The 24607-nt window shown below is 42.4% G+C and overlaps 1 protein-coding gene across 1 annotated transcript in view; it reads left to right on the top strand.

The window, feature by feature from the left end:
• The first annotated feature begins 10660 nt into the window (after positions 1 to 10660).
• LOC139530967 (membrane-associated guanylate kinase, WW and PDZ domain-containing protein 2-like) overlaps positions 10661 to 24607 on the top strand; it is a 348222-nt gene continuing 334275 nt past the window's right edge. Inside the window, exons 1-2 of the mRNA XM_071327763.1 lie at positions 10661 to 10670; positions 11044 to 11160. Of these exons, the coding sequence (XP_071183864.1) occupies positions 10661 to 10670; positions 11044 to 11160 (127 nt within the window). The remainder of the gene's footprint in view (positions 10671 to 11043; positions 11161 to 24607) is intronic.

Raw genomic sequence — 24607 nt, 5'->3', positions numbered from 1 at the left:
AGAGCGTTTGTGTGCATGCGTATCTGCGTGTGTCCATGCATGTGTGTGGGGGGGATTTTCAGCATTGATTCGGCACTGATTGTGTCAGATGTGATTTTCACACTGCGACAGTCGGATCATCTTTTCCCCATCAGCTAGCATTTTCTACTTGTTTCTCTCTCCTTCTCTCTCCTCCTTTCCACCCTTTCTTCTCCTGCTGTGCTCTAACCAGCAGAGCTGTCTGCTTCTGTGGTGGGATTCACCACAGTGCCTCAGACCTTTGTTAAAATGGTGTCATTCATTTTTACATAAGGTGTTATTGATGAGGAAGAGCTCTGTGTTTTCAGATCAAATCAGTGCAGTTGTCACCATCAGGGTTGTGGGCTGTTTGTGCGTTTCTTTGTTTTAGATCAGTGCAGTTGACACTGTCTAGAGGCAGTTTTGTGTGTGTTTGTGTTACTGTAGTGTGTGCTACTGTAAAAGCATTTCCTCTTGATGGACAGTAAACATAATTGTCATCGTGTATGCATGATTGCCTGTGCCAGTGGATTGGATACAGTGTGTGTAGCGTAATAGCTTTAACATACAAGATGATATGAATGTCCTACTGTATACTGATTGAGCGTCGTCTCTGTTTGTGAGGAAGTCATTGGGAGGAAGTGAGGTAGTCATCATTCCCAGTAAGCATAGAGCTCACTGTATGTGTTAACCTGTCTAGGACTGGGGTTCGCCAACAGCCAATGAAATTGCAAGGCGCCAAATTCAATCAACAGAAATCTCATAATTCTAATTTCTCAAACATACAAGTATTAGACACCATTTTAAAGATAAAATTCTCGTTAATCCAACCACAGTGTCCGATTTCAAAAAAGCTTTTCGGCGAAAGCAGAACATATCATTATGTTAGGTCAGCAATTAGTCACAGAAAGCATACAGCGATTTTCCAACCAAAGAGAGGAGTCACAAAAAGCAGAAATATTGATAAAAGGAATCACTAACCTTTGATATTCTTCATCAGATGACACTCCCGGGATAACATGTTACACAATACATGTATGTTTTGTTCGATCAAGTTCATATTTATATCCAAAAACCTCAGTTTACATTGGGCTTTGCCTCCAAAACATCCCGTGAATTTGCACAGAGCCACATCATTTTACAGAAATACTCATAATAAACATTGATAAAAGATACAAGTGTTATTCAAAGATTTAAAGATATACTTCTCCTTAATGCAACCGCTGTGTCAGATTTATTTATTTTTATTACGGAAAAAGCAAACCATGCAATAATCTGAGTACGGCGCTCAGAGATCAACATAACCCAAAAAGATATCCGCCATGTTGGAGTCAACATAAGTCAGAAATAGCATTATAAATATTCAGTTACCTTTGATGATCTTCATCAGAATGCACTCCCAGGAATCCCAGTTCCACAATAAATGTTTGATTTGTTCCATAAGTCCATAATTTATGTCCAAATAACTCCTTTTGGTTCACGCGTTCAGTGCACAATCTAAACTCACTACGCGCGAGCAGGTCCAGGCAAAAGTTCAGATGAAAAGTCATATTATAGTTCGTAGAAACATGTCAAACGAAGTATAGAATCAATCTTTAGGATGTTTTTAACATAAATCTTCAATAATGTTCCAACTGGAGAATTCCTTTGTCTTCAGAAATGCAATGGAAAGCAGGTAGCTCTCACGTGAGCGCGCATGGTCAGCTCGTGGCTCTCTGGGAGAGACCTTACTGAATCCCCTCTCATTCGGCCCCACTTGACAGTAGAAGCATCAAACAAGGTTCTAAAGACTGTTGACATCTAGTGGAAGCCGTGGGAAGTGCAAAATGACCCCATAGACACTGTGTATTCGATAGGCCAAGAGTTGAAAAACGACCAACATCAGATTTCCCACTTCCTGGTTGGATTTTTCTCAGGTTTTCGCCTGCCATATGAGTTCTGTTATACTCAGACATCATTCAAACATTTTTAGAAACTTCAGAGTGTTTTCTATCCAAATCTACTAATAATATGCATATATTAGCAACTGGGACTGAGTTGCAGGCAGTTTACTTTGGGCACGCTTTTCATCCAAACGTGAAAATGCTGCCCCCTAGCCATAAGAAGATAGGTGATAGGTAATTTGATTTATAGATCCAAATCAAATCAAATGTTATTCGTCACATGCTTCGTAAACAACAGGTGTGGACTTACAGTGAAATGCTTATGTATGGGCCCTTCCCAAAAGTGCAGAGAGAAAGAAAATGATAGATAAGTAAAACACTCAATAATTAAAGTAATAATAGATACACAATGACTAACAATAACTAGGCTATATACAGTGCATTTGGAAAGTATTCAGACCCCCTTTGTTAGGTTATAGCCTTATTCTAAAATATCTATTTTTTTTATATCCTCATCTACAGACAGTACCCCATAATGACAAAGTGAAAACAGGTTTAGACATTTGTGCAATTTATAAAAAATAACAACAGATACTTTGTTTACATAAGTATTCAGGCCCTTGAATGACACTCACAATTGATCTCAGGTGCATCCTCTTTCCATTGATCATCCTTGAGATGTTTCTACAACTTTATTGGAGTCCACCTGTGGTAAATTCAATTGATTGGACATGATTTGGAAAGGCCCACATCTGTCTATATACGTTCCCACAGTTGACAGTGCATGTCAGAGCAAAAACCAAGTCATGAGGTTGAATAACTTGTCCGATAGAGCGCCGAGATTAGATTGTGTCGAGGCACAGATCTGGGGAAGGGTACCAACAAATTTGGCATTATTGAAGGTCCCCAATAACACAGTGGCCTACATCATTCATCATTGGAAGAAATTTGGAACAACCAAGACTCTTCCTAGAGCTGGCCGCCCGGCCAAACTGAGCAATTGGGGGGGAGAAGGGCCTTGGTCAGGGAGGTGACCAAGAACCTGATGTTCACTCTGACTACAGCTGCAGAGTTCCTCTGTGGAGATGAGAGAACCTTCCAGAAGGACAACCATCTCTGCAGCATCCAAGAATCAGGCCTTTATGTTAGAGTGGCCAGATGGAAGTCACTCCTCAGTAAACGGCACAGGACAGCCCGCTTGGAGTTTGCCAAAAGGCACCTAACGGACTCAGACCATGAGAAACAAGATTCTCTGGGCTGATGAAACCAAGATTGAACTCTTTGGCCTGAATGCCAAGCGTCACGTCTGGAGGAAACCTAGCGCCATCCCTACAGTGAAGCATGGTGGTGGTGGCAGCATCATGCTGTGGGGATGTTTTTCAGCAGCAGGGACTGGTAGACTAGTCAGGATTAAGGGAAAGATGAACAGAGCAAGTACAGTGAGATCCTTCATGAAAACCTGCTCCAGAGCGCTTAGGACCTCAGACTGTACGAGGTAATTGAGGTAGATATCTTCATATAACTAGGAATAAAGTCACAGAAAGTAAACAGTATCAGCAGCTTATGTGAGGCAAAAACGTTTGTGCAAAAAGGGTCAATGCAGATAGTTAAAGAGTTATCCAAATAGCTACACGGACTAACTATTTAGCAGTCTTATGGCTTGGGGGTAGAAGCTGTTCAGGGCTCTGTTGGTTCCAGACTTGGTGCATCGGTACCGCTTGCCATGCGGTAGCAGAGAGAACAGTCTATGACTTGGGTGGATAGATTCTTTGACCATTTTTTAGGGCCTTCCTCTGAAACCGACTGGTATAAATATCCTGGATGGCAGTGAGCTCGGCCCCAGTGATGTACTGGGCCATACGTACTACCCTCTGTTGCACCTTGAATGGAGGCTTGCTCAGCCCTCTGTTTCCTGTAGTCACCATACTGCCAGGTGTCTAACCTCCTCCCCATAGGCTGTTTTATCATTGTCGGTGATCAGGCTTACCACTGTCGTGTCGTCGGCTTGAAACATGTAGGTATTACCAGTGGTGTAAAGTCCTTATTTAAGTAAAAATACTTTAAAGTCGTTTTTTTATGGTATCTGTACTTTACTATTTATATTGTTGACCACTTTTACTCCAATACTTTCCTGAAGAAAATAATACTTTTTACTCCATACATTTTCCCTGACACCCAAAAGTACTTGTTACAAATGCTTAGCAGGATAGGACAATGGTCCAATTCACACACGTCAAGAGAACATCCCTGGTCAACCCTACTGCCTCTTATCTGGCAGACTCACCAAACACAAACGCTTTGTTTGCAAATTATGTCTGAGTGTTAGAGTATGCCCCTGGTTCTCCGTAAATTTAAAAAACAAGAAAATAGTGTTGTCTGGTTTGCTTAATATAATGAATGTGAAATGATTTATACTCTTGATACTTAAGTATATTTAAATCCAAATACTTTTGGACTTTTACTCAAGTAGTATTTTACTGTGACTTTCACTTTTAATTTAGTAATTTTCTATTTAAGTATCTTTACTTTTATTCAAGTATGACAATTGGGTACTTTTTCCACCACTGGGTATTACAGACTGGGTCAGGGAGATGTTGAAAATTGTCAGTGAAGACACTCTTGCCAGCTGGTCAGCGCATGCTCTGAGTATGTGTCCTGGTAATCCGTCTGGCCATGCGGCCTTGTGAATGTTAACCTGTTTAAAAGGTCTTACTCACATCGGCTAAGGAGAGCATGATTACACAGTCGTCCGGAACAGCTAGTGCTCTCACGCATGGTTCAGTGTTGCATGCCTCGAAGTGAGCATAGAAGGCATTTAGCTTGTCTGGTATGCTTGCGTCACAGGGAAGCTCGCGGCTGGGTTTCCCTTTGTTATCGGTGGTAGTTTGCAAGCCAAATGAGCAGCAGAGTAGTAGGATTTAAATCAAAGTCCTGTATTGATGCTTGCCTGTTTGATGGTTTGTCTGAGGGTGTAGTGGGATTTTTTTATGAGCGTCCGGGTTATTGTCCCGCTCCTTGAAAGCGGCCGCTCTAGCCTTTAGCTCCGTGTGGATGAACTGTGTGGACAATGTAGCAAATGCACTTATTAATGAAGCCGGTGAGTGATGTGGTATACTCCTCAATGCCATCGGATGAGTCCGGTTACATATTCCAGTCTGTGCTAGCGAAACAGTCCTGTAGCTTAGCATCCGCTTCATCGGACCACTTCCGTATTGAGCGCGTCATTGGTACTTCCTGTAGGAGTTTTTGCTCGTCGGCATGAATCAGAATTATGGTCAGACTTACCAAATGGAGGATGAGGAAGAGCTTGGTATGTGTTTATGTGTGTGGAGTTAAGGTGATATAGAGTTTCTTCGCCTAAAGTTGCACAGGTGGCATGCTGGTAGAAATAAGGTAAAACAGATTCCATTTTTCCTGCGTTAAAAATCACCAGCTCTAGGAGCGTGGCTCTGTATGAACATTTTCTTGCTTGCTTATGGCCCTACAGTATACAGCTCATGGAGTGCGGCCATAGTGCCAGCATCGGTTTGTGGTGGTAAATAGACAGCTATGAAAAATATAGAAGACTCTACCCCTTATCATGAGGTATTCTAACTCAGGCGAGCAGAACCTCAAGACTTCTTTAATATTAGAGATTGCGCAACAGCTGTTAAAAAAGGGACACACAACGCCCCCCTTGAGCTTACCCGACGATGACATTCTCTCCGTCTGATGTATAGGAAAAACAGCTAGAATATTATATGTACTGTATATGTTTAGTGGCACCTTTCCTGTGATGTAAATTGTCATAATTTCTGCACTGTCATGTTGGCAAGCTCAGGTTATTTTCTTTTTGCTAGCTTGTGATAAAAATTGTGTTCTTTATTTGTATCCATTTGCGTGAATGGATACGAGAAACAGAATGTTACAGTTCTTCAGGTCCTGTTGATAGGATAATTGCGAAAGGAGCTCGTTGTAACGGCGTTCCTCCTCCTCTTCATCCGAAGAGGAGGAGCATGGATTGAACCAAAATGCAGCGTTGGAATAAGACATAATGAATTTATTGAACAAGACAAAACAAACTATACTTGACAACTAAACAAAATAACAAACCGAATGTAGACAGACTTGGACCACGAACTTACATGAAACACGAAGAACGAACGAACAAGTACTTACTACAAACAAAACGACGAACGAACGAAACAGTCCCATATGGTGCAAACATAGACACAGACACAGGAGACAACCACCCACAAACAAACACTGTGAAACTACCTACCTTAATATGATTCTCAATCAGAGGAGATGAAAACCACCTGCCTCTAATTGAGAACCATATTAGGTACCCATTCACCAACATAGAAACAGAAAACATAGACTGCCCACCCAAACTCACGTCCTGACCAACTAACACATACAAAACTAACAGAAAACAGGTCAGGAACGTGACATAACCCCCCCCTCCAGGTGCGTACTCCGAACGCACCACCAAAAGTCTAGGGGAGGGTCTGGGTGGGCATCTGACCACGGTGGTGGCTCAGGCTCTGGGCGAGGTCCCCACCCCACCATAGTCAATCCCAGCTTACGTCTCCCCCTTAGAATGACCACCCTCTTATTTCCCCCACCCAATTTAAGGGGCAACACCAAGATAAAGGACAGCTCCGGGACAAGGTAGCTCAGGACAGAGAGGTAGCTCAGGACAGAGGGATAGCTCAGGATAGAGAGGTAGCTCAGGATAGAGAGGTAGCTCAGGATAGAGGGGCAACTCCGGACTGAAGGGCAGCTCCGGACAGAGAGACAGCTCTGGACTGAGAGGCAGTTCTGGATGAATGACGGCTCTGGACGCTCATGGCAGGTTGACGGCTCTGGACGCTCATGGCAGGCTGACGGCTCTGGACGCTCATGGCAGGCTGACGGCTCTGGACGCTCATGGCAGGCTGATGGCTCTGGACGCTCATGGCAGGCTGACGGCTCTGGACGCTCATGGCAGGCTGACGGCTCTGGACGCTCATGGCAGGCTGACGGCTCTGGACGCTCATGGCAGGCTGACGGCTCTGGACGCTCATGGCAGGCTGACGGCTCTGGACGCTCATGGCAGGCTGACGGCTCTGGACGCTCATGGCTCGCTGACGGCTCTGGCTGCTCATGGCTCGCTAACGGCTCTGGACGCTCATGGCTCACTGGCGGCTCTGGCAGATCCTGTCTGGCTGGCGGCTCTGGCAGATCCTGTCTGGTTGGCGGCTCTGGCAGATCCTGTCTGGTTGGCGGCTCTGGCAGATCCTGTCTGGTTGGCGGCTCTGGCAGATCCTGTCTGGTTGGCGGCTCTGGCAGATCCTGTCTGTTTGGCGGCTCTGGCAGATCCTGACTGACGAACGGCTCTAGCGGCTCCTGACTGACGAACGGCTCTGACGGCTCGGGACAGACGGGCGGCTCTAATGGCTCGGGACAGACGGATGGCTCAGATGGCGCTGGGGAGACGGATGGCTCAGATGGCGCTGGGGAGACGGATGGCTCAGATGGCGCTATGGAGACGGATGGCTCAGATGGCGCTATGGAGACGGATGGCTCAGATGGCGCTATGGAGACGGATGGCTCAGATGGCGCTGGGGAGACGGATGGCTCTGGCCGGATAAGGCGCACTGTAGACCTGGTGCGTGGTGCCGGAACTGGAGGCACCGGGCTAAGGACACGCACTTTCAGGCTAGTGCGGGGAGCAGGGACAGGGCACACTGACCTCTCAAAGCGCACTGTAGGCCTGGTGCGTGGTACCGGCACTGGTGGTACCGGGCTAAGGGCACGCACCTCAGGGCGAGTGCGGGGAGAAGGAACAGTGTGTACAGGACTCTGGAGACGCACAGGTGGCTTAGTGCGTGGTGCCGGAACTGGAGGCACTGGGCTGGAGACACGCACCATAGGAAGAGTGCGTGGAGGAGGAACAGGGCTCTGAAGACGCACTGGAAGCCTGGTGCGTGGTGTAGGCACTGGTGGTACTGGGCTGGGGCGGGGAGGTAGCGCCGGAAATACCGGACCGTGCAGGCGTACTGGCTCCCTTGAGCATTGAGCCTGCCCAACCTTACCTGGTTGAATGCTCCCCGTCGCCCGCCCAGTGCGGGGAGGTGGAATAACCCGCACCGGGCTATGTAGGCGAACCGGGGACACCATGCGTAAGGCTGGTGCCATGTAAGCCGGCCCGAGGAGACGCACTGGAGACCAGACGCGTTGAGCCGGCCTCATGACACCTGGCTCAATGCCCAATCTAGCCTTACCAGTGCGAGGAGGTGGAATAACCCGCACCGGGCTATGCACACGTACAGGAGACACCGTGCGCTCTACTGCGTAACATGGTGTCTGCCCGTACTCCCGCTCTCCACGGTAAGCCTGGGAAGTGGGCACAGGTCTCCTACCTGCCCTTGGCCCATTACCTCTTAGCCCCCCCCCCAAGAAATTTTTGGGGTCTCTTCTCGGGCTTCCAGCCACGTCTCCTTGCTGCCTCCTCATACCACCGCTCTTGGGCTCTCGCTGCCTCCATCTCCTCACGAGCGCGGCGATATTCCCCAATGTGAGCCCAGTGTCCTTTTCCCTCCAATACTTCCTCCCAAGTCCATGAGTCCTGATTTCTTGGCCGCTGCTCAAACTTGCGCTGCTTGGTTCTGGATTGGTGGGTGGTTCTGTAACGGCGTTCCTCCTCCTCTTCATCCGAAGAGGAGGAGCATGGATTGAACCAAAATGCAGCGTTGGAATAAGACATAATGAATTTATTGAACAAGACAAAACAAACTATACTTGACAACTAAACAAAATAACAAACCGAATGTAGACAGACTTGGACCACGAACTTACATGAAACACGAAGAACGAACGAACAAGTACTTACTACAAACAAAACGACGAACGAACGAAACAGTCCCGTATGGTGCAAACATAGACACAGACACAGGAGACAACCACCCACAAACAAACACTGTGAAACTACCTACCTTAATATGATTCTCAATCAGAGGAGATGAAAACCACCTGCCTCTAATTGAGAACCATATTAGGTACCCATTCACCAACATAGAAACAGAAAACATAGACTGCCCACCCAAACTCACGTCCTGACCAACTAACACATACAAAACTAACAGAAAACAGGTCAGGAACGTGACACTCGTCCAGATTGTTCTCCAGTGACTGTGCATTCGCCAATAGAATAGAGGGTAGAAGCGGAAAAAAATATTATTTACAATGACGGCCTACACTGGCCAAAGCTGGGCCAATTGTGTACCGCCCTATGGGACTCCCAATCACGGCCGGTTGTGATACAGCCTGGATTCGAACAAGAGAGTCTGTAGTGACGCCTCTAGGACTGAGATGCTGTTCTGCCCTCACAATGTGTAAGCTACAAAGTTTGGCAGTTTCAAAGTTTGGCTTTCCAATAAAGAATCAGGGAGGCACTGGTGCCGTTAAGAATCTTTAGTAGAAGATATTTTGTTTGTAAAACTGTAACAGAAAGGAGAAAATGTATTAGAAAATTAACTATATACATTCACGCAAATGGATACAAATAAAGAACAGCATTTTTATCACAAGCTAGCAACAAGAAAATAACCTGAGCTTGCCAACATGACCGTGCAGAAATGATGACAATTTACATCACAGGAAAGGTGCCACTAAACATATACACACAATCTAAGTGTCCATATAGCTTAATAACTATACTTTAGCTCTGTCACAAGATGTATCTGAACACTTAAAATAGTTATATACATCCAAAACCCAAAGAAGCTAAATTCCGTCACGAAATGTTAGCTAGCATGCTAACACACACTGTTAAGTGAATGGGAGATAGTTAGCGCAATTAGCTTAGCATCATCGGAACTTATTTTTATTTATTTTTAAACATCAATATTCTAGAAACGCAATTTGAATTAGCAAAAGTATGTCCTAATAACTTAAAGTACTTACAGACTTATCTTTAACCAAGGCCTAGCAAGATGGAAACATATAACAAGTCTGTCTGTTGTTGTTGCTCGGATTGTTCTGATAGGAAATAGCTCTGCACAGATGTTAACGAATTAAAAGCTACAGTACCCAACTTCCCCACTAGATGACAACATAGGACAATATAATAATTGGTACAGAAGTACAGCTATCGGAACAGATGCAGTGCCTTAGACCGCTGCGCCTCAAAAGGCGAGGGGTTGTGGTGACATGAACGTGGAAGATGGTGAATGAAGGCTTAACAAACCATCGTTAAAGCTGATGTAGCTATACATTTCAGGCCAAAAGATGTGCTCTGGTGTGTTGGATTTATGAAATGGTCATGTTCTTATTTGCCAATGAGTGTTCGTTGTTCTAGAAGGGAGGAGTGAAAACTCGCAGACACATGGCCCTCCAGAAATTGAGTTTGACACCCCTGGTTTACACCATACACCACCCCTCTCACACAAATGTCTCCACATAACAAGTGTTTTCGCTCCTCCATTGTACTTGATTGATCACTTAAGGTCATTGATTAGTTATGAACTCCCCTCCCCTGGTTGTCTAGGTCTTAATTTGACATGAATGGCAACTCTGGTGTACACTATGAAGTCTTACTAGGGTTTGTCATGTGGAGATGTAGGGATTAAGCTAAACACTGGCAAATAAAGAGACTCAATGCACTCTGTCGGACTCTGTGCTCTATATCATTAGTGAGATGTGTAATAGGCCTCTGTCCTTGTCCCTTTTGTCTTTGTACACATCACAGCCCGCTGAGCATGTTGAGCCCAAGGTGATTACACTATTAGAAAAAAAGATGCTATCTAGAACCTAAAATGGTTCCAGGTATAAAAATTGGTTCCAGGTATAACCCTTTTGGTTCCAGGTAGAACCCCTTTGGGTTCCATGAAGAATCCTTTCCTTAGAGGATTCAACCTGGAACCAAAAAGGGTTCTACCTTAAACCATAAATGGTTCTACCTGGAACCAAAAAGGGTTCTCCTATGGGGACAGCCAAATAACCCCTTTGGAATATTTTTTTCTGAGAGTGTACTAGTTCACACAATTACTGTGATGTGTATGTATGTCTTCCACACATGTTTTGTGTGTCTGTTTGTGTGTGTGTGTGTGCGTCTGCTTGCCTGAGGGCCTGCATCCACGTGTGTGTTTTAGACTGCATTTTAACCTTGTCTGTTTGTTTATGGTGTTTGTGTGTGTAGGAGGCGTGGTGGATAAGGACCTTCGGCACTACCTCAACCTGCATTTCTCCAAGGGCTCCGTGGACCACGACCACCAGCAGATTATCAGAGACAACCTCTACCTCCGCACCGTGCCCTGTGAGTCAACACACACGCACGCATGCACACATACAGTCACTCAGTCATTCACTCCCTCACCCCTCAACCCACCTTAGAGAGAAGTTGCTTGGTTGTTATGACCTACCTCTGCACTTGACCCCTGACCATAGCAGAACATTAGGAATGCATTTCATTATTCCTCCTCTCCTTGGGCTTTCCCTCAATCTCTCCTTGAAATTATACAACTCGACAGGTAGAGGCCAGATCCCTGTAGGCATCCTACATATCCCTTTCAAATGACCTGTGTTGAGGTGTTTCTCTTCTCTGTATTCATCAATGATGTCGCTCTTGCTGCTGGTGATTCTCTGATCCACCTCTACGCAGATGACACCATTCTGTATACTTCTGGCCCTTCTTTGTACACTGTGTCAACTAACCTCCTGACGAGCTTCAATGCCATACAACTCTCCTTCCGTGGCCTCCAACTGCTCTTAAATGCAAGTAAAACTAAATGCATGCTCTTCAACCGATCACTGTCCGCACCTGCCCGCACGTCCAGCATCACTACTCTGGACGGCTCTGACTGTGGAAACTACAAATACCTTGGTGTCTGGTTAGACTGTAAACTCTCCTTCCAGACTCACATTAAGCATCTCCAATCCAAAATGAAATCTAGAATCGGCTTCCTATTTCGCAACAAAGCAACCTTCACTTATGCTGCCAAACATGCCCTGTAAAACTGACCATGCCCTGTAAAACTGATCCTCGACTTAGGCAATGTCATTTATAAAATAGCCTCCAACACTCTACTCAGCATATTGGATGCAGTCTATCAAAGTGCCATCCGTTTTGTCACCAAAGCCCCATATACTACCCACCACTGCGACCTGTACACTCTTGTTGCCTGGCCCTCGCTTCATACTCATCACCAAACGCACTGGCTCCAGGTCATCTAAAAGTCTCTGCTAGGTAAAGCCCCGTGTTATCTCAGCTCACTGGTCACCATAGCAGCACCCACTCGTAGCACAGGCTCCAGCAGGTATATCTCACTGGTCACCCCCAAAGCCAATTCCTCCTTTGGCCGCCTTCCCTTCCAGTTCTCTGCTGCCAACGACTGGAACAAACTGCAAAAATCACTGAAGCTGGAGACTCATATCTCCCTCACTAGCTTTAAACACCAGCTGTCAGAGCGGCTCACAGATCACTGCACTTGTACATAGCCCATCTGTAAACAGCCCATCCAACAGCCTCATCCCCATACTGTATTATTTATTTATCTTGCTCCTTTGCACCCCATTATCTCTACTTGCACATTCATCTTCTGCACATCTACCATTCCAGTGTTTAATTGCTATTTTGTATTTACTTCGCCACCATGGCCTATTTATTGCCTTAACTCCCTTATCTTACCTCATTTGCACTCACTGTATTTAGACTTTTTGTTTTCTTTTTTTCTACTGTATTATTGACTGTATGTTTTGTATATTCCATGTGTAACTCTGTGTTGTTGTATGTTTTCGAACTGCTATGCTTTCTTGGCCAGGTCGCAGTTGCAAATGAGAACTTGTTCTCAACTAGCCTACCTGGTTAATTTTATTGCTTTTCTGACTTTCGTGACCAAGCTAATTTGCTGCTAGCTGTTCGTAATGTTTTGTCTACTGATCGATAAACTCACACAAATGCTTGGATTGCTTTCGCTGTAAAGCATATTTTCAAAATCTGACACGACAGGTGGATTAACAACAAGCTAAGCTATGTTTTGCTATATTGCACTTGTGATTTCATGAAATACATTTTTGGGGGTAATTATTCTTGAATTTGGCGCTCTGCAATTCAGTGGATGTTGACGAAAATGATCCCGCTAAAGGGATCTGTGCGCCAAGAGGTTAACCTCTTGAAGCTAGGGGGCACTATTTTTTTATGTTTGGAAAAATAACGTTCCCAAAGTAAACGGCCTATTTCTCAGGCCCAGATGCTAGAATATGCATATAATTGACAGATTAGGATAGAAAACCCTCTAAAGTTTCCAAAACTGTCAAAAATATTGTCTGTGAGTATAACAGAACTGATTTTGCAGGCGAAAACCTGAGGAAATCCAACCAGGAAGTGCCTCTTATTTTGAAAAAATCCCTGTTCCATTGCTTGCCTTTCCTCCATTTAAAGGGATATCACCAGATTCCTTTTCCAATGGCTTCTACAGGGTGTGAACAGTCTTTAGACACAGTTTCAAGCTTTTATTCTGAAAAATGAGCAAGATTTTTCACATAGCGTCAGTGGATAGCCAGATGTCCTTCCATTAGTTCATGTGCGCCACAGTGATAGCTCGACATTTTCTTTCTCTCTAGTATTGAATAGTTTACCGTCCGGTTGAAATATTATCGATTATTTATGTTAAAAACAACCTGAGGATTGATTATAAAAAACGGTTGACATGTTTCTACGAACTTTACGGATACTATTTGGAATTTTCGTCTGCCCTTCATGACTTGCACGAGCCTGTGGATTACTAAACATAACGCGCCAACCAAATGGAGATTTTTGTATATAAAAATAATCTTTATCGAACAAAAGGAACATTTATTGTGTAACTGGGAGTCTCGTGAGTGCAAACATCCGAAGATCATCAAAGGTAAGTGATTAAATAAAGGTGAAATCAAATAAATAAATAAAAGGTGTGTCTATTGAGATACACCCGCCCTGTGTTTGAGATTAAGTTAGGTACGGTGAGACAATCTAAATGCACCTGACCTGTGTTTGAGGTGAGGTGTGGTGAGACTATTGAGATGCACCCAACCTGTGCTTGAGGTGAGATTATTGAAATGTACCTAACCTATGTTTGAGATGAGACTATTGAGATGCACCCAGCATCTGTGGGCTCTTATTGGCTGATTGACTCCGATCCAAGACAACATACAGGCCATATTTGGTGTATTTTCAGTGTTGTTTCTAAGTTGGTTAAAGCTTGATGTACTACTTGACAGTTCTCTTTGTTTGATATCGAACAGGCTGTCTCTGAAATGTCACCATGTTACCAGTATAGTGCACTACTTATGTTAATTTTGGGGGGAATGTGGTGCCATTTCAGATGCGCTCTATGTTAGAGTCCTGCCCTGCTCCGGGCCATATCAATTCCAAGACCCCCGACACCCGACACCCGACATCAGGACAGATTTTTTTCCACAACCCGAACTAACCCGCATAGAATTGTTCTGGGAGCCCATTACCCCGCAAAAAAACATCAATGTATTTTGCTAATAAAACTCCAGGTTTTTCTGCATGTCAACTTTATTTTCAAGTAGTAGATGTACTTTATGCAATAGCAGTAGCGTAAATGAATGATAATGAACAATTGTTTTCGTACCTTAATCCATCTATTTATCCATCTTCTACCAACACACACTCTTCCCTTCCAAATGCTCTCCCTTTCGATGCAGCATTATTTGTACAGTGCATAACTGTGTATATGTATTGATATGTAGGCTACGTGTGCCTTTTAAAAAACAAAAATATGTAGTTCTGTCCTTGAGCTGTTCTTGTCTATTAATGTTCTGTGTTATGTCATGTTTCATGTTTTGTGTGGACCCCAGGAAGAGTAGCTGATGCTTTTGCAACAGCTAATGGTGAACCTAATAAAATACCAAATACCAACTCTGCATGTTCTCCGGTTTGTAAAGAGCTAAAAATATGCTACAATCCGACCTGAATTGCCACTCTGTCTGCTGAACGAATGTGAACGAGTGTGGATATTTACAGTGAGTTCCAAAAGTATCTGGACATTCACAAGATGTTTGCTTTGGCTCTGTATTCCAGCACTGTGGATTTGAAATGATAAAATGACTATGAGGTTAACCTCTAACGAGCCTCTACCCCGGGTCCGGGATCACCCCCCACCCCCCCACACACTGATTAGCATAGCTAGCATAGCTTCACAAGTAGATAGTAGCATCTAAATATCATTAAATCACAAGTCCAAGACACCAGATGAAAGATACAGATCTTGTGAATAAAGCCACCATTTCAGATTTTTAAAATGTTTTACAGGGAAGACAAAATATGTAAATCTATTAGCTAAACACGTTAGCAAAATACACCACTTTTCTAACTCCATCAGTTTCTTACTACTTCAGGTGCTATCACCAATTCGGCTAAACTAAGATATTGATAGCCACTAACCAAGAAAAAACCTCTTCAGATGACAGTCTGATAACATATTTATGGTATAGGATAGGTTTTGTTAGAAAAAAGTGCATATTTCAGGTAGAAATCACAGTTTACAATTGCACCGACCATCACAAGACGACTAGAATTACTATAGAGAGCAACGTGTATGACCAATTTACTCATCATAAAACATTTCATAAAAATAGACAAAGCATAGCAATGGAAAGACACAGTTCTTGTGATTTCAGACCATATTTCAGATTTTCTAAGCGTTTTTCAGCGAAAACACAATAAATCGATAAGTTAGCATACCACATGTGCAAACGTTACCAGAGCATCGATTTCAGCCAAAGAGCGCTATAACGTAATCACCGCCAAAATATATTAATTTTTTCACTAACCTTCTCAGAATTCTTCCGATGACACTCCTGTAACATCATTTTACAACATACATATACAGTTTGTTCGAAAATGTGCATATTTAGCCATACAAAACCGTGGTTACACAATGAAAATACTAGGAAATCAAGCCTCAAAATGTCTGACGTCATCTTTCAGAGTGATCTAGTTTAATTGAAAGCTAATCATATACTTGACTAAAAAATACAGGGTTGACAGGAATCGAAAGACAAATTAGTTCTTAATGCAACCGCTGACTTACATTTTTTAAATTATCCTTACTTTTCAATACAGGGTTCGCCAAGTGACGCGATAACAAACAAAATGGCGAAATATGCGTTTAAAATATTTCGACAGAACAACGATTTATCATATTAAATATTGCTTACTTTGAGCTGTTCTTCCATCAGATTCTTGGGCAATGTATCCTTTCTATGTTGTAATCTTCTTTTGGTCGATAGATGTCCTCTGTCCTTCGAAATGTCCACTAACAACGACCGAGACACCGAAACGTTCCCAAAGCTAGAAAGTGCACAACAAAGAAATTCCTCAGAATCGCACTAAACGGATATAAATTGCTATAAAACGGTTCAAATTAACTACATTATGATGTTTTTAACAACTATAACGAGTAAAAACATGACCAGAGAAATATTGCTGGCTAAACAACGATTTGGAATGAGGCAAGTCCGATGTCCTTCACGCTTCAGGCGCGCGACGAGAAAGGGAGGTACCTCTACATTTTGTTCTTTTATAGTGGCTGTGATTGTGCAATCGATTCCATTCAAAACGTGATGACGTACAGACACCCAGAGGAAGACGTAGGCAGTGTCGGTTTCTTCATAGCATTCACTGTCGCCTTAAAAACAGACTCCAGATCAGGGGTAAAAATTTCTGAAATCTGACCCCTGTCATGAAAAGTGCTGTAGATATTGTTCTGTACCACTCAGAGACAAAATTCCAACGGCTATAGAAACTAGAAAGTGTTTTCTATCCAATAATAACAATAATATGCATATTGTACGATCAAGAATTTAGCACGAGGCAGTTTAATTTGGAGACCCAAATATGCTAATGCGGAACAGCACCCCCTATAGTTCCAAGAAAAAGTGCAGATGCACAAATATTATACCCCCCAAAAATACTAACTTCACCTGTCATTGTAATGGTGAGAGGTTTGCATGCTTTAGGGGTATGATATGTGTTCTTCTGTAACTTTCTCACTCATCATTATTCATGTTGATATTAGCTAGGCTAGTGAACTTCAAGTCTGTGTGCATGGGACAGAGGCATGAGCACTGCGTGTTTGTTTTTTCTGGTTGCTAGGCACCAAACACTATGGTGAGTGGGCTGCCTACAGCTACAGCTGCAGCAGAGGAGACTAACTAAAACATTAGTTTGTTTCATCACACTTGATACTCATGCCTTGTTCAAAACATCTGGGAACTCGGAAATCTCTGCCTTCCGCCTTCAGTGTGTTCAAGACAACTGTGAACTCTGAAAAAACCGAGCTTTGACTGGGAAAAATAGTTGAATGGTCATCTAACTCAGAATTCCAATACGGAAACTCAGCCACCGTTCTAGAGCTCCAACTTTCTGACCTGAAGATCACTGACGTCGTGATTTGACCTATATATATTTTTTGAGTTCCCAAATGTCTTTAAAGCACCATTGTGATCTGATTTACTCTTGATCAGAAAGCCTGAAAGTGCGCTTTATATACCTCAAGCTATCCCTCAGAGTACATCTCAGAGGGCATCATTATTTTCCTTCACACATTGTTCAAAGGTCAATGACCCAGACAGATGCAAACGGACAATTTACTTTACAATTTACGTGATTAACAACGAAATAGGCTAAAAAACAGCCTAATGCATGGCTGGCTACTACTGCTTGCATTCCCTCCAGACACAGATTTCGATGAAAGTAGGCTAATTTGATTGCCCCATAGATTGTTTCACTTTTGAGAGGAGCAAAACGTTTCTCTCCCGACACTTACGCAACAACATTTGTACAATCAAAATAAATCTACATTTGTCATTTTATTTTCTAATGACCTGTCGCTTTGTAAACATTCCTGAGTGAGAAGAAATAATAATAATAGCAAGCATGGGCTCGGATCATGACATAACGACAGACGTCGTCAGCAATGGAATAATTATACAGACAGACAAAGTAGGCCTACTAAACAACACCAAGTAGACAGACAAAAACAACAAAATGGTCTCAGCAAAGTCAACAGAATTTTACTAGATTCACAACAACTGACTAGCTACGGATTCTGATTCAAACACAATGTTTGGAGAAGGGCCTGAGATGATTGACTGTGAGTAGAACAGTGCGTGCGTGTGTCTGTCTATGAGAGCAGAGGGAGAGCGGCTTCTTCTAAACCAATCGTTGCAGCAGGCTCAAGCGATACCCCGCCCATTTCTTTACAGACAGAAGAACTAGCCAATAGTTGTTTAGAACACACAGCGCTTCATACTGTTTGAGTGAAATAAAGATGTGAGCTGGCAGCTGAAAGACACTTTTTTTCAGATTACAGATAATTACAAAAAATACTCGTGTCATAACCGTATTCGGAAAATTCTCCATATCTGTTACAATACTCGTTTTGTCCGAGTACTCAGCACACCCCTACAGGACTACTATGTAATGCTTTGTTGGTTATGAGGGAGTCATCCATGTGTGAAGACTACTCTGGTTATATATACAAAGCCATAGAAAATACCTACCTACAAGAGGACAGAGCTTCTAACAAGAGTTTCAGGGCAAAGAATGTGTTGAATGCTTTTGAAATTCTATATAAATCCTTAATGCCATCTTTTTTTTTTATTTTTTTTATATATATATTTTTTTATTTTATTTTTTATTTTACCGTTATTTTACCAGGTAAGTTGACTGAGAACACGTTCTCATTTGCAGCAACGACCTGGGGAATAGTTACAGGGGAGAGGAGGGGGATGAATGAGCCAATTGTAAACTGGGGATTATTAGGTGACCGTGATGGTTGAGGGCCAGATTGGGAATTTAGCCAGGACACCGGGGTTAACACCCCTACTCTTACGATAAGTGCCATGGGATCTTTAATGACCTCAGAGAGTCAGGACACCCGTTTAACGTCCCATCCGAAAGACGGCACCCTACACAGAGCAGTGTCCCCAATCACTGCCCTGGGGCATTGGGATCTTTGTTTAGACCAGAGGAAAGAGTGCCTCCTACTGGCCCTCCAACACCACTTCCAGCAGCACCTGGTCTCCCATCCAGGGACTGACCAGGACCAACCCTGCTTAGCTTCAGAAGCAAGCCAGCAGTGGTATGCAGGGTGGTATCTACTGTATCTTGCTGTCTCTGTCTGTGTCTCTCTCTCTCTCTCTCGCTCCTTCACTCATCCTGGAGATCAGCTCTCAGCATGTGGTTTCCACGGCAACTAGCCTCTCATTTCCAGGCCTGCGTTGCCATGACGCCCTGCCCCCAACTGCACACAGACCATGCACATTGCTAAGACACACACACAGCGGTCACACACGAAAGTCACACATGAGCATTGCTCACACAAACACAGGTGGAGATGCCATGTCATGGCTTTGATTGACATTTCATTGATTTTGTCCCGACCAGCACTTTGGTCTGTCAATATGCACACACACACACACACACACACACACACACACACACACACACACACACACACACACACACACACACACACACATACACACACACACACACACACACACACACACACACACACACACACATAGGACAATTTGACGTTAAAATAATTTAGCTGAGTCTCAGATCTTTCACTTAAAAAGTATGCAAAAAACAACAACATTGATTTCAAAGTCAATGACAAATTTTTACAATTTACACAGAACATTTTACAAAAACACATTTACTGCATAACCTGTTTGGTAACACAATTTCAGTAAAATCTCCCTATGTTTTTTATGGGACCACGTTTTCCAAAAACTGTTAAATATCTGCTCCAAATTAAGATTCAAAGATGTCTGCAGAAAGAATGGGGTGTCAGCTAGCACATTATACCTTGACATAAAACAAATGTTTTTTGATTATGGAATTACAATAACTAAATTGGATTTACACCCAGCAATAACGGAATTTCATCATGGGTCCCTGATCTGCGCTATACAGAAATGCATAATTACAGACATGAATAATATTGTATTCATGGCGATGTAGCCTGAATAGGTGCACAATGGTACAAATATGTAATATCTTCCTTTGCATATGTTGATATTATTCTACATAGTGGCTATTATTTTAATGAGCTCTGCCCCCAAACAAGACCACATTTGCTGAATCAATCATAGACGTCTATGTTTCACAAGTTTGGACATCAAAGTACGGCACAGTAGTGCTCAGTAGAGTACAGTTAAGTTCCGTACAGTAAAGTACAGTACATCAGAGTTCAGTAGAGTACAGTACATTATACTGTTCTCAATTTTAGTGTGCTCTGCTGTACAGTACTGAACTCTACTCTATTCAACTCTACTGTACAGTACAGAAGTAACGTACAGAATAGGGCTGTACTGCACTGTACAGTATGGAACTATACTCTAGTTAACTCATTTTACTGTACTGTATTGTATTGTACTGTGCTCTACTGTGCTGTAATGTCCAAACTTGTGAAACATTGATGTCTATGATTGCTTCATATTTGGTTCAGACTATATTTGGAACATATCAAGGCCAGTCCAAACTCTACAAAAATCTACATCAGTGGATGTTGAAATCAAGTCCACACAGTAAGAATAAACGACATCTGCGGGCGTTGAAATCAAGCTCAGGGTGAACTGACCAAATTTCAACTACTTTTCAATGTCCATGGACGTTCGGTGCTCAGTGCTCAGTGGGTAGGATGCCGGTTACAGTAAATGGTAAGAGAAGAAGCTCATGTGTAGTTGTCAATATGATCCGGGAGAGAGAGAGAAGATAGAGAAAAAGGCAGACACTTTCTTTGACTGCCAGATGACAGATAAAATAAAGAAAAACCGTTATGAGATGGACATACTCATCTGCCAGTGGAAGGGAGGACTGTAATCAGGTGACCCAAATGTGGTTTGTGACTACCATGAATTCCCATTGTAGCCAATTCAATTGCAGTAATTCTGTTTCATATTTTTCTGAAATTCTGTTACTGATTTGGTAAATCAAACAGATAGTAGTAAAAACACTAACTAATTGGTAGGTCTACCTTGACATTTTACTTCTGTGAACTGTTTTATTTTTAATAAAAGATACAGTGCCTTCAGAAGGTATTCATACCCCTTGACTTATTCCACATTTTGTTGTTACAGCCTGAATTCAAAATGGAATAAATATATATTTTTCTCACACATCTACACACAATAACCCATAATAACAAAGTGAAAACATGTTTTGAGAATTTTTACTAATTTATTGAGAATGAAATACTGAAATATCTAAAGCATTCATACCCCTGAGTCAATACTTTGTGAAAGCACCATTGGCGCGATTACAGAGTATTTTTGGTTAAGTCTCTAAGAGCTTTGCACACCTGGATTGTACAATATTTTCCATTATTCCTAAAAAATTATTCAAGCTCTGTCAAGTTAATTGTTGATCATTGCTAGACAGCCATTTTCATATATTCTAAGCGTTATCATGTTCCTCAATTATTCAGCACATTTCAGCTGTAGGCCATGTCGACACAGGACATGCTCAGGACGCACAGAGTGCACCCCGAGATATCTTAAAGGGGACCAACTCTGTAATTTTTTGTTGTTGCCATATCTACTCACATAGAGATTGTTGATCACACATTCTCTACCGAAGCTCTCATATGGGCAGAGAAGGGGGGAAATGTTATAGCGGAACTTTGACATTCATAGTCGAGGACTGATTTGGTAATGCAATGTGTGGATTACAGAATAAAGGTAGGAATTTTCATGTGAGACAGGAGTCAGGATTTTGGGTTTCAGTGGGATTGGGGCAGTAAGAAAACAGCCTAGGCTCTATATAAGGCTATATAAGGCTACTACCTGAGTCAATAGAGAAATAATACACTTGATATGGGCTACATTATTGCATGCTAAATGTTTCTAATCAGTGATAGATGAACCAACGAGCTACCACTTCCACTTGTTCAGCCAGAGATCAAGAATCCAAATATACAGACAGAGGTTCAGTGAAACAAAATCACATTTCTTGATTATCAGACAAGTCACACGCTTTTGGTCGGGAGTAGGACAGGCTTTTTAAAATAAAAATAAATAAATAAATGTGTATATATTAGTAAACTAGAATAAAGATGGTTGTTAGCACTCACCTCAATTTAGTAAGCATTTCACCAGCCTAATTGTTACCAAATACACAAACGGAGATTCAGTAAAATAAAAAATCTGACATTGATTGATTTACCTAAAAAAGTCCCGCAAGCTTGTCTCAAAGCAGCGTGAGGACACTGTCCCAATCAAAACGGTGTTGAAATGATCATGTACTGTAGGTGACCACACACGACTATTGCTTAAAATTATCATAACGGTTGGATATGACTTTGGGAGTTTCAGTACAAGCAAGAATTTGGTACATGCCTTCAATTGCATTAGCCTACTTCATTCCAATATTTAAGGTGAGTTTTCCTATCTCTGCACTTTTTATAGGCCAAATGGCTGTTTCCTTGTCTCCTCACTCGCTGCCGCTGGTCTCCACTGCATTGTTCGTTCTCAACACCAGAATAAATCAATACAACATAGTGTTTTCTATAAATTTTTTAGGTTTGGGCTCATTTAATTTCTGTGACATCGGGCCAGCCCTGGGCTGGGGCTTCAGTCCGGCAGCGTCATTTATGCGTGTGCTTTGAATTTTATGGAGACTTTGTGTGAAGTAAATATGCTATGCCAGGCAATGCCGTCAGGGGTACGCCGAATAAAAATGTGATTCACATAAAATGTCTAATTGAAAAATGAATAAAAATGTTTTTGAAAAATGTTTTCCACATTTTCAGACAGTCCATTTATATTTTCCAACAGGTCTATACATTTGGGTGAGGTTTTTTTCTTGCCTGAGTAGCCTCGTTTCACTGCCAAAAATTAAATTAAATCATGTAGTGTTCAGCAAAATAACAACACAATGTCAAATACAGGTAGCCTAGTAAAATAATTAACATCCAATCACATTATCCATTACTCTCTCGCGGGAATTTCACGAATGGTCCGTATGTAGCGAAACGTAGCTGGTGCTCATTCTGTTTGCTCAAAAATTGATAAATGGTTTAAAAAAAGTAAGGCCTGCATCCATAGACACACATACCAGATCTACTGGTAGTACTGCTGCTGGTAGTATTGCACCTGTCAATGACACAAGTTATTCTGCTTCCACAAGCACATCCAATGCTAGCATCAGTAATTCTACATTTGTTGTTAGCCCAGCTAGCATGGACACTGACAGTTGTGAATCTGATGCAGCCAAAGAGCTACTGCCCCCTTACCCAGGAAAGTACAGATCAACAGACAGGGACATTGGACCATCGAAGAGGCGCAAATATGATGAGAACTACATTGATTTGGGGTTCACCTATATTGGGAGTAGTGCCTTTCCTCAGCCACAGTGTGTTATATGTGCAAAAGTACCATCTCACAACTCGATGAAACCTTCACTCCTGCACAGTCATTTAGAAGCAAAACATGCCAATTTGAAAATAAGCCACGGGAGTTTTTTGAGCGAGAATTAAGACGACTTTCGAGTAGTAAGACGTGTAAAAGCAACAGATACCATTAATAAGAAGGGGCTAGAAGCGTCTTATATGGTGAGCTACCGAGTTCCTAGGACAGGCAAGCCTCATACTATTGTGGAGGACTTAATTCTTCCTGCTGCCGTGTATATGGCTGGGACCATGCTTGGGGAAAAGGCCCAAAAAACGATACAGACAATGGCTTCCTCAAACAACACTGTTTCACGACGCATCAGTGACATGGCAGGAGATGTTTTGAAACAATTACTAAAGTAATAAATGAGTGCTAGCATGGTAACATGAATAAGTATATTTCAAGCTAGAACCCAACAGTCCCTCATTTTTGAATAGTACCTCCATACGGTTCAACATTATATAAACTTTGAAATTACTTATAAATGAACAGAAAAGAAAACATAATTCATATTCTCAGTTGATGTATATGTTTACACCTCTGAGACGTATGGCCTCTGACTTATAGTCACACTATGAACACTCTAATTCCCGTCCTATTGTACAACCGAACCTTCGGGTTCCTAAGAGATTGAAAAGCAAAAGAAAACACAATATGACAAGTATTAGTAATGTTTTAAGCTATGCATAATCATGCAGTGTTCTCGGAAAATATTCCAACCTTTTGAATTTTTCCACATTTTGTTACGTTACAGCCTTATTCTAAAATTGATTAAATTGTTTTTTCCCTCAACAATCTATACACAATACCCCATAATGACAAAGCAAACAAGTTTTTTGACATTTTTGCACCTACGTTACATTTACATAAGTATTCAGACCCTTTAGTAATTTGTTGATGCACCCTCAGCAGAGATTACAGCCTCGAGTTGTCTTGGGTATGATGCTACAAGCTTGGCATACGTGTATTTTAGGGAGTTTCTCCCATTTTTCTCTGCAGATCCTCTCAAGCTCTGTCAATTTGGATGGGGAACATCGCTGCACAGCTATTTTTAGGTCTCTCCAGAGATGTTTGATCAGGTTAAAGCCCGGGCTAGACCACTCAAGGACATTCAGAGACTTGAGCACACGACTGACAGTAGTCCAGGTGCGACAAAACTAGGGCTTGTAGGACCTGCCTTGTTGATAGTGTTATTAAGAAGGCAGAGCAGCGCTTTATTATGGACAGACTTCTCACCATCTTAGCTATGTTTTGACCATGACAGTCAACTTACTCAATTTCCACATCATTAA

This window comes from Salvelinus alpinus, chromosome 9, assembly GCF_045679555.1.
Source record: "Salvelinus alpinus chromosome 9, SLU_Salpinus.1, whole genome shotgun sequence".
Taxonomy (NCBI): domain Eukaryota; kingdom Metazoa; phylum Chordata; class Actinopteri; order Salmoniformes; family Salmonidae; genus Salvelinus; species Salvelinus alpinus.
Note: the sequence above shows the minus strand (reverse complement) of the source record. Positions and strands in the feature narration are given on the sequence as shown.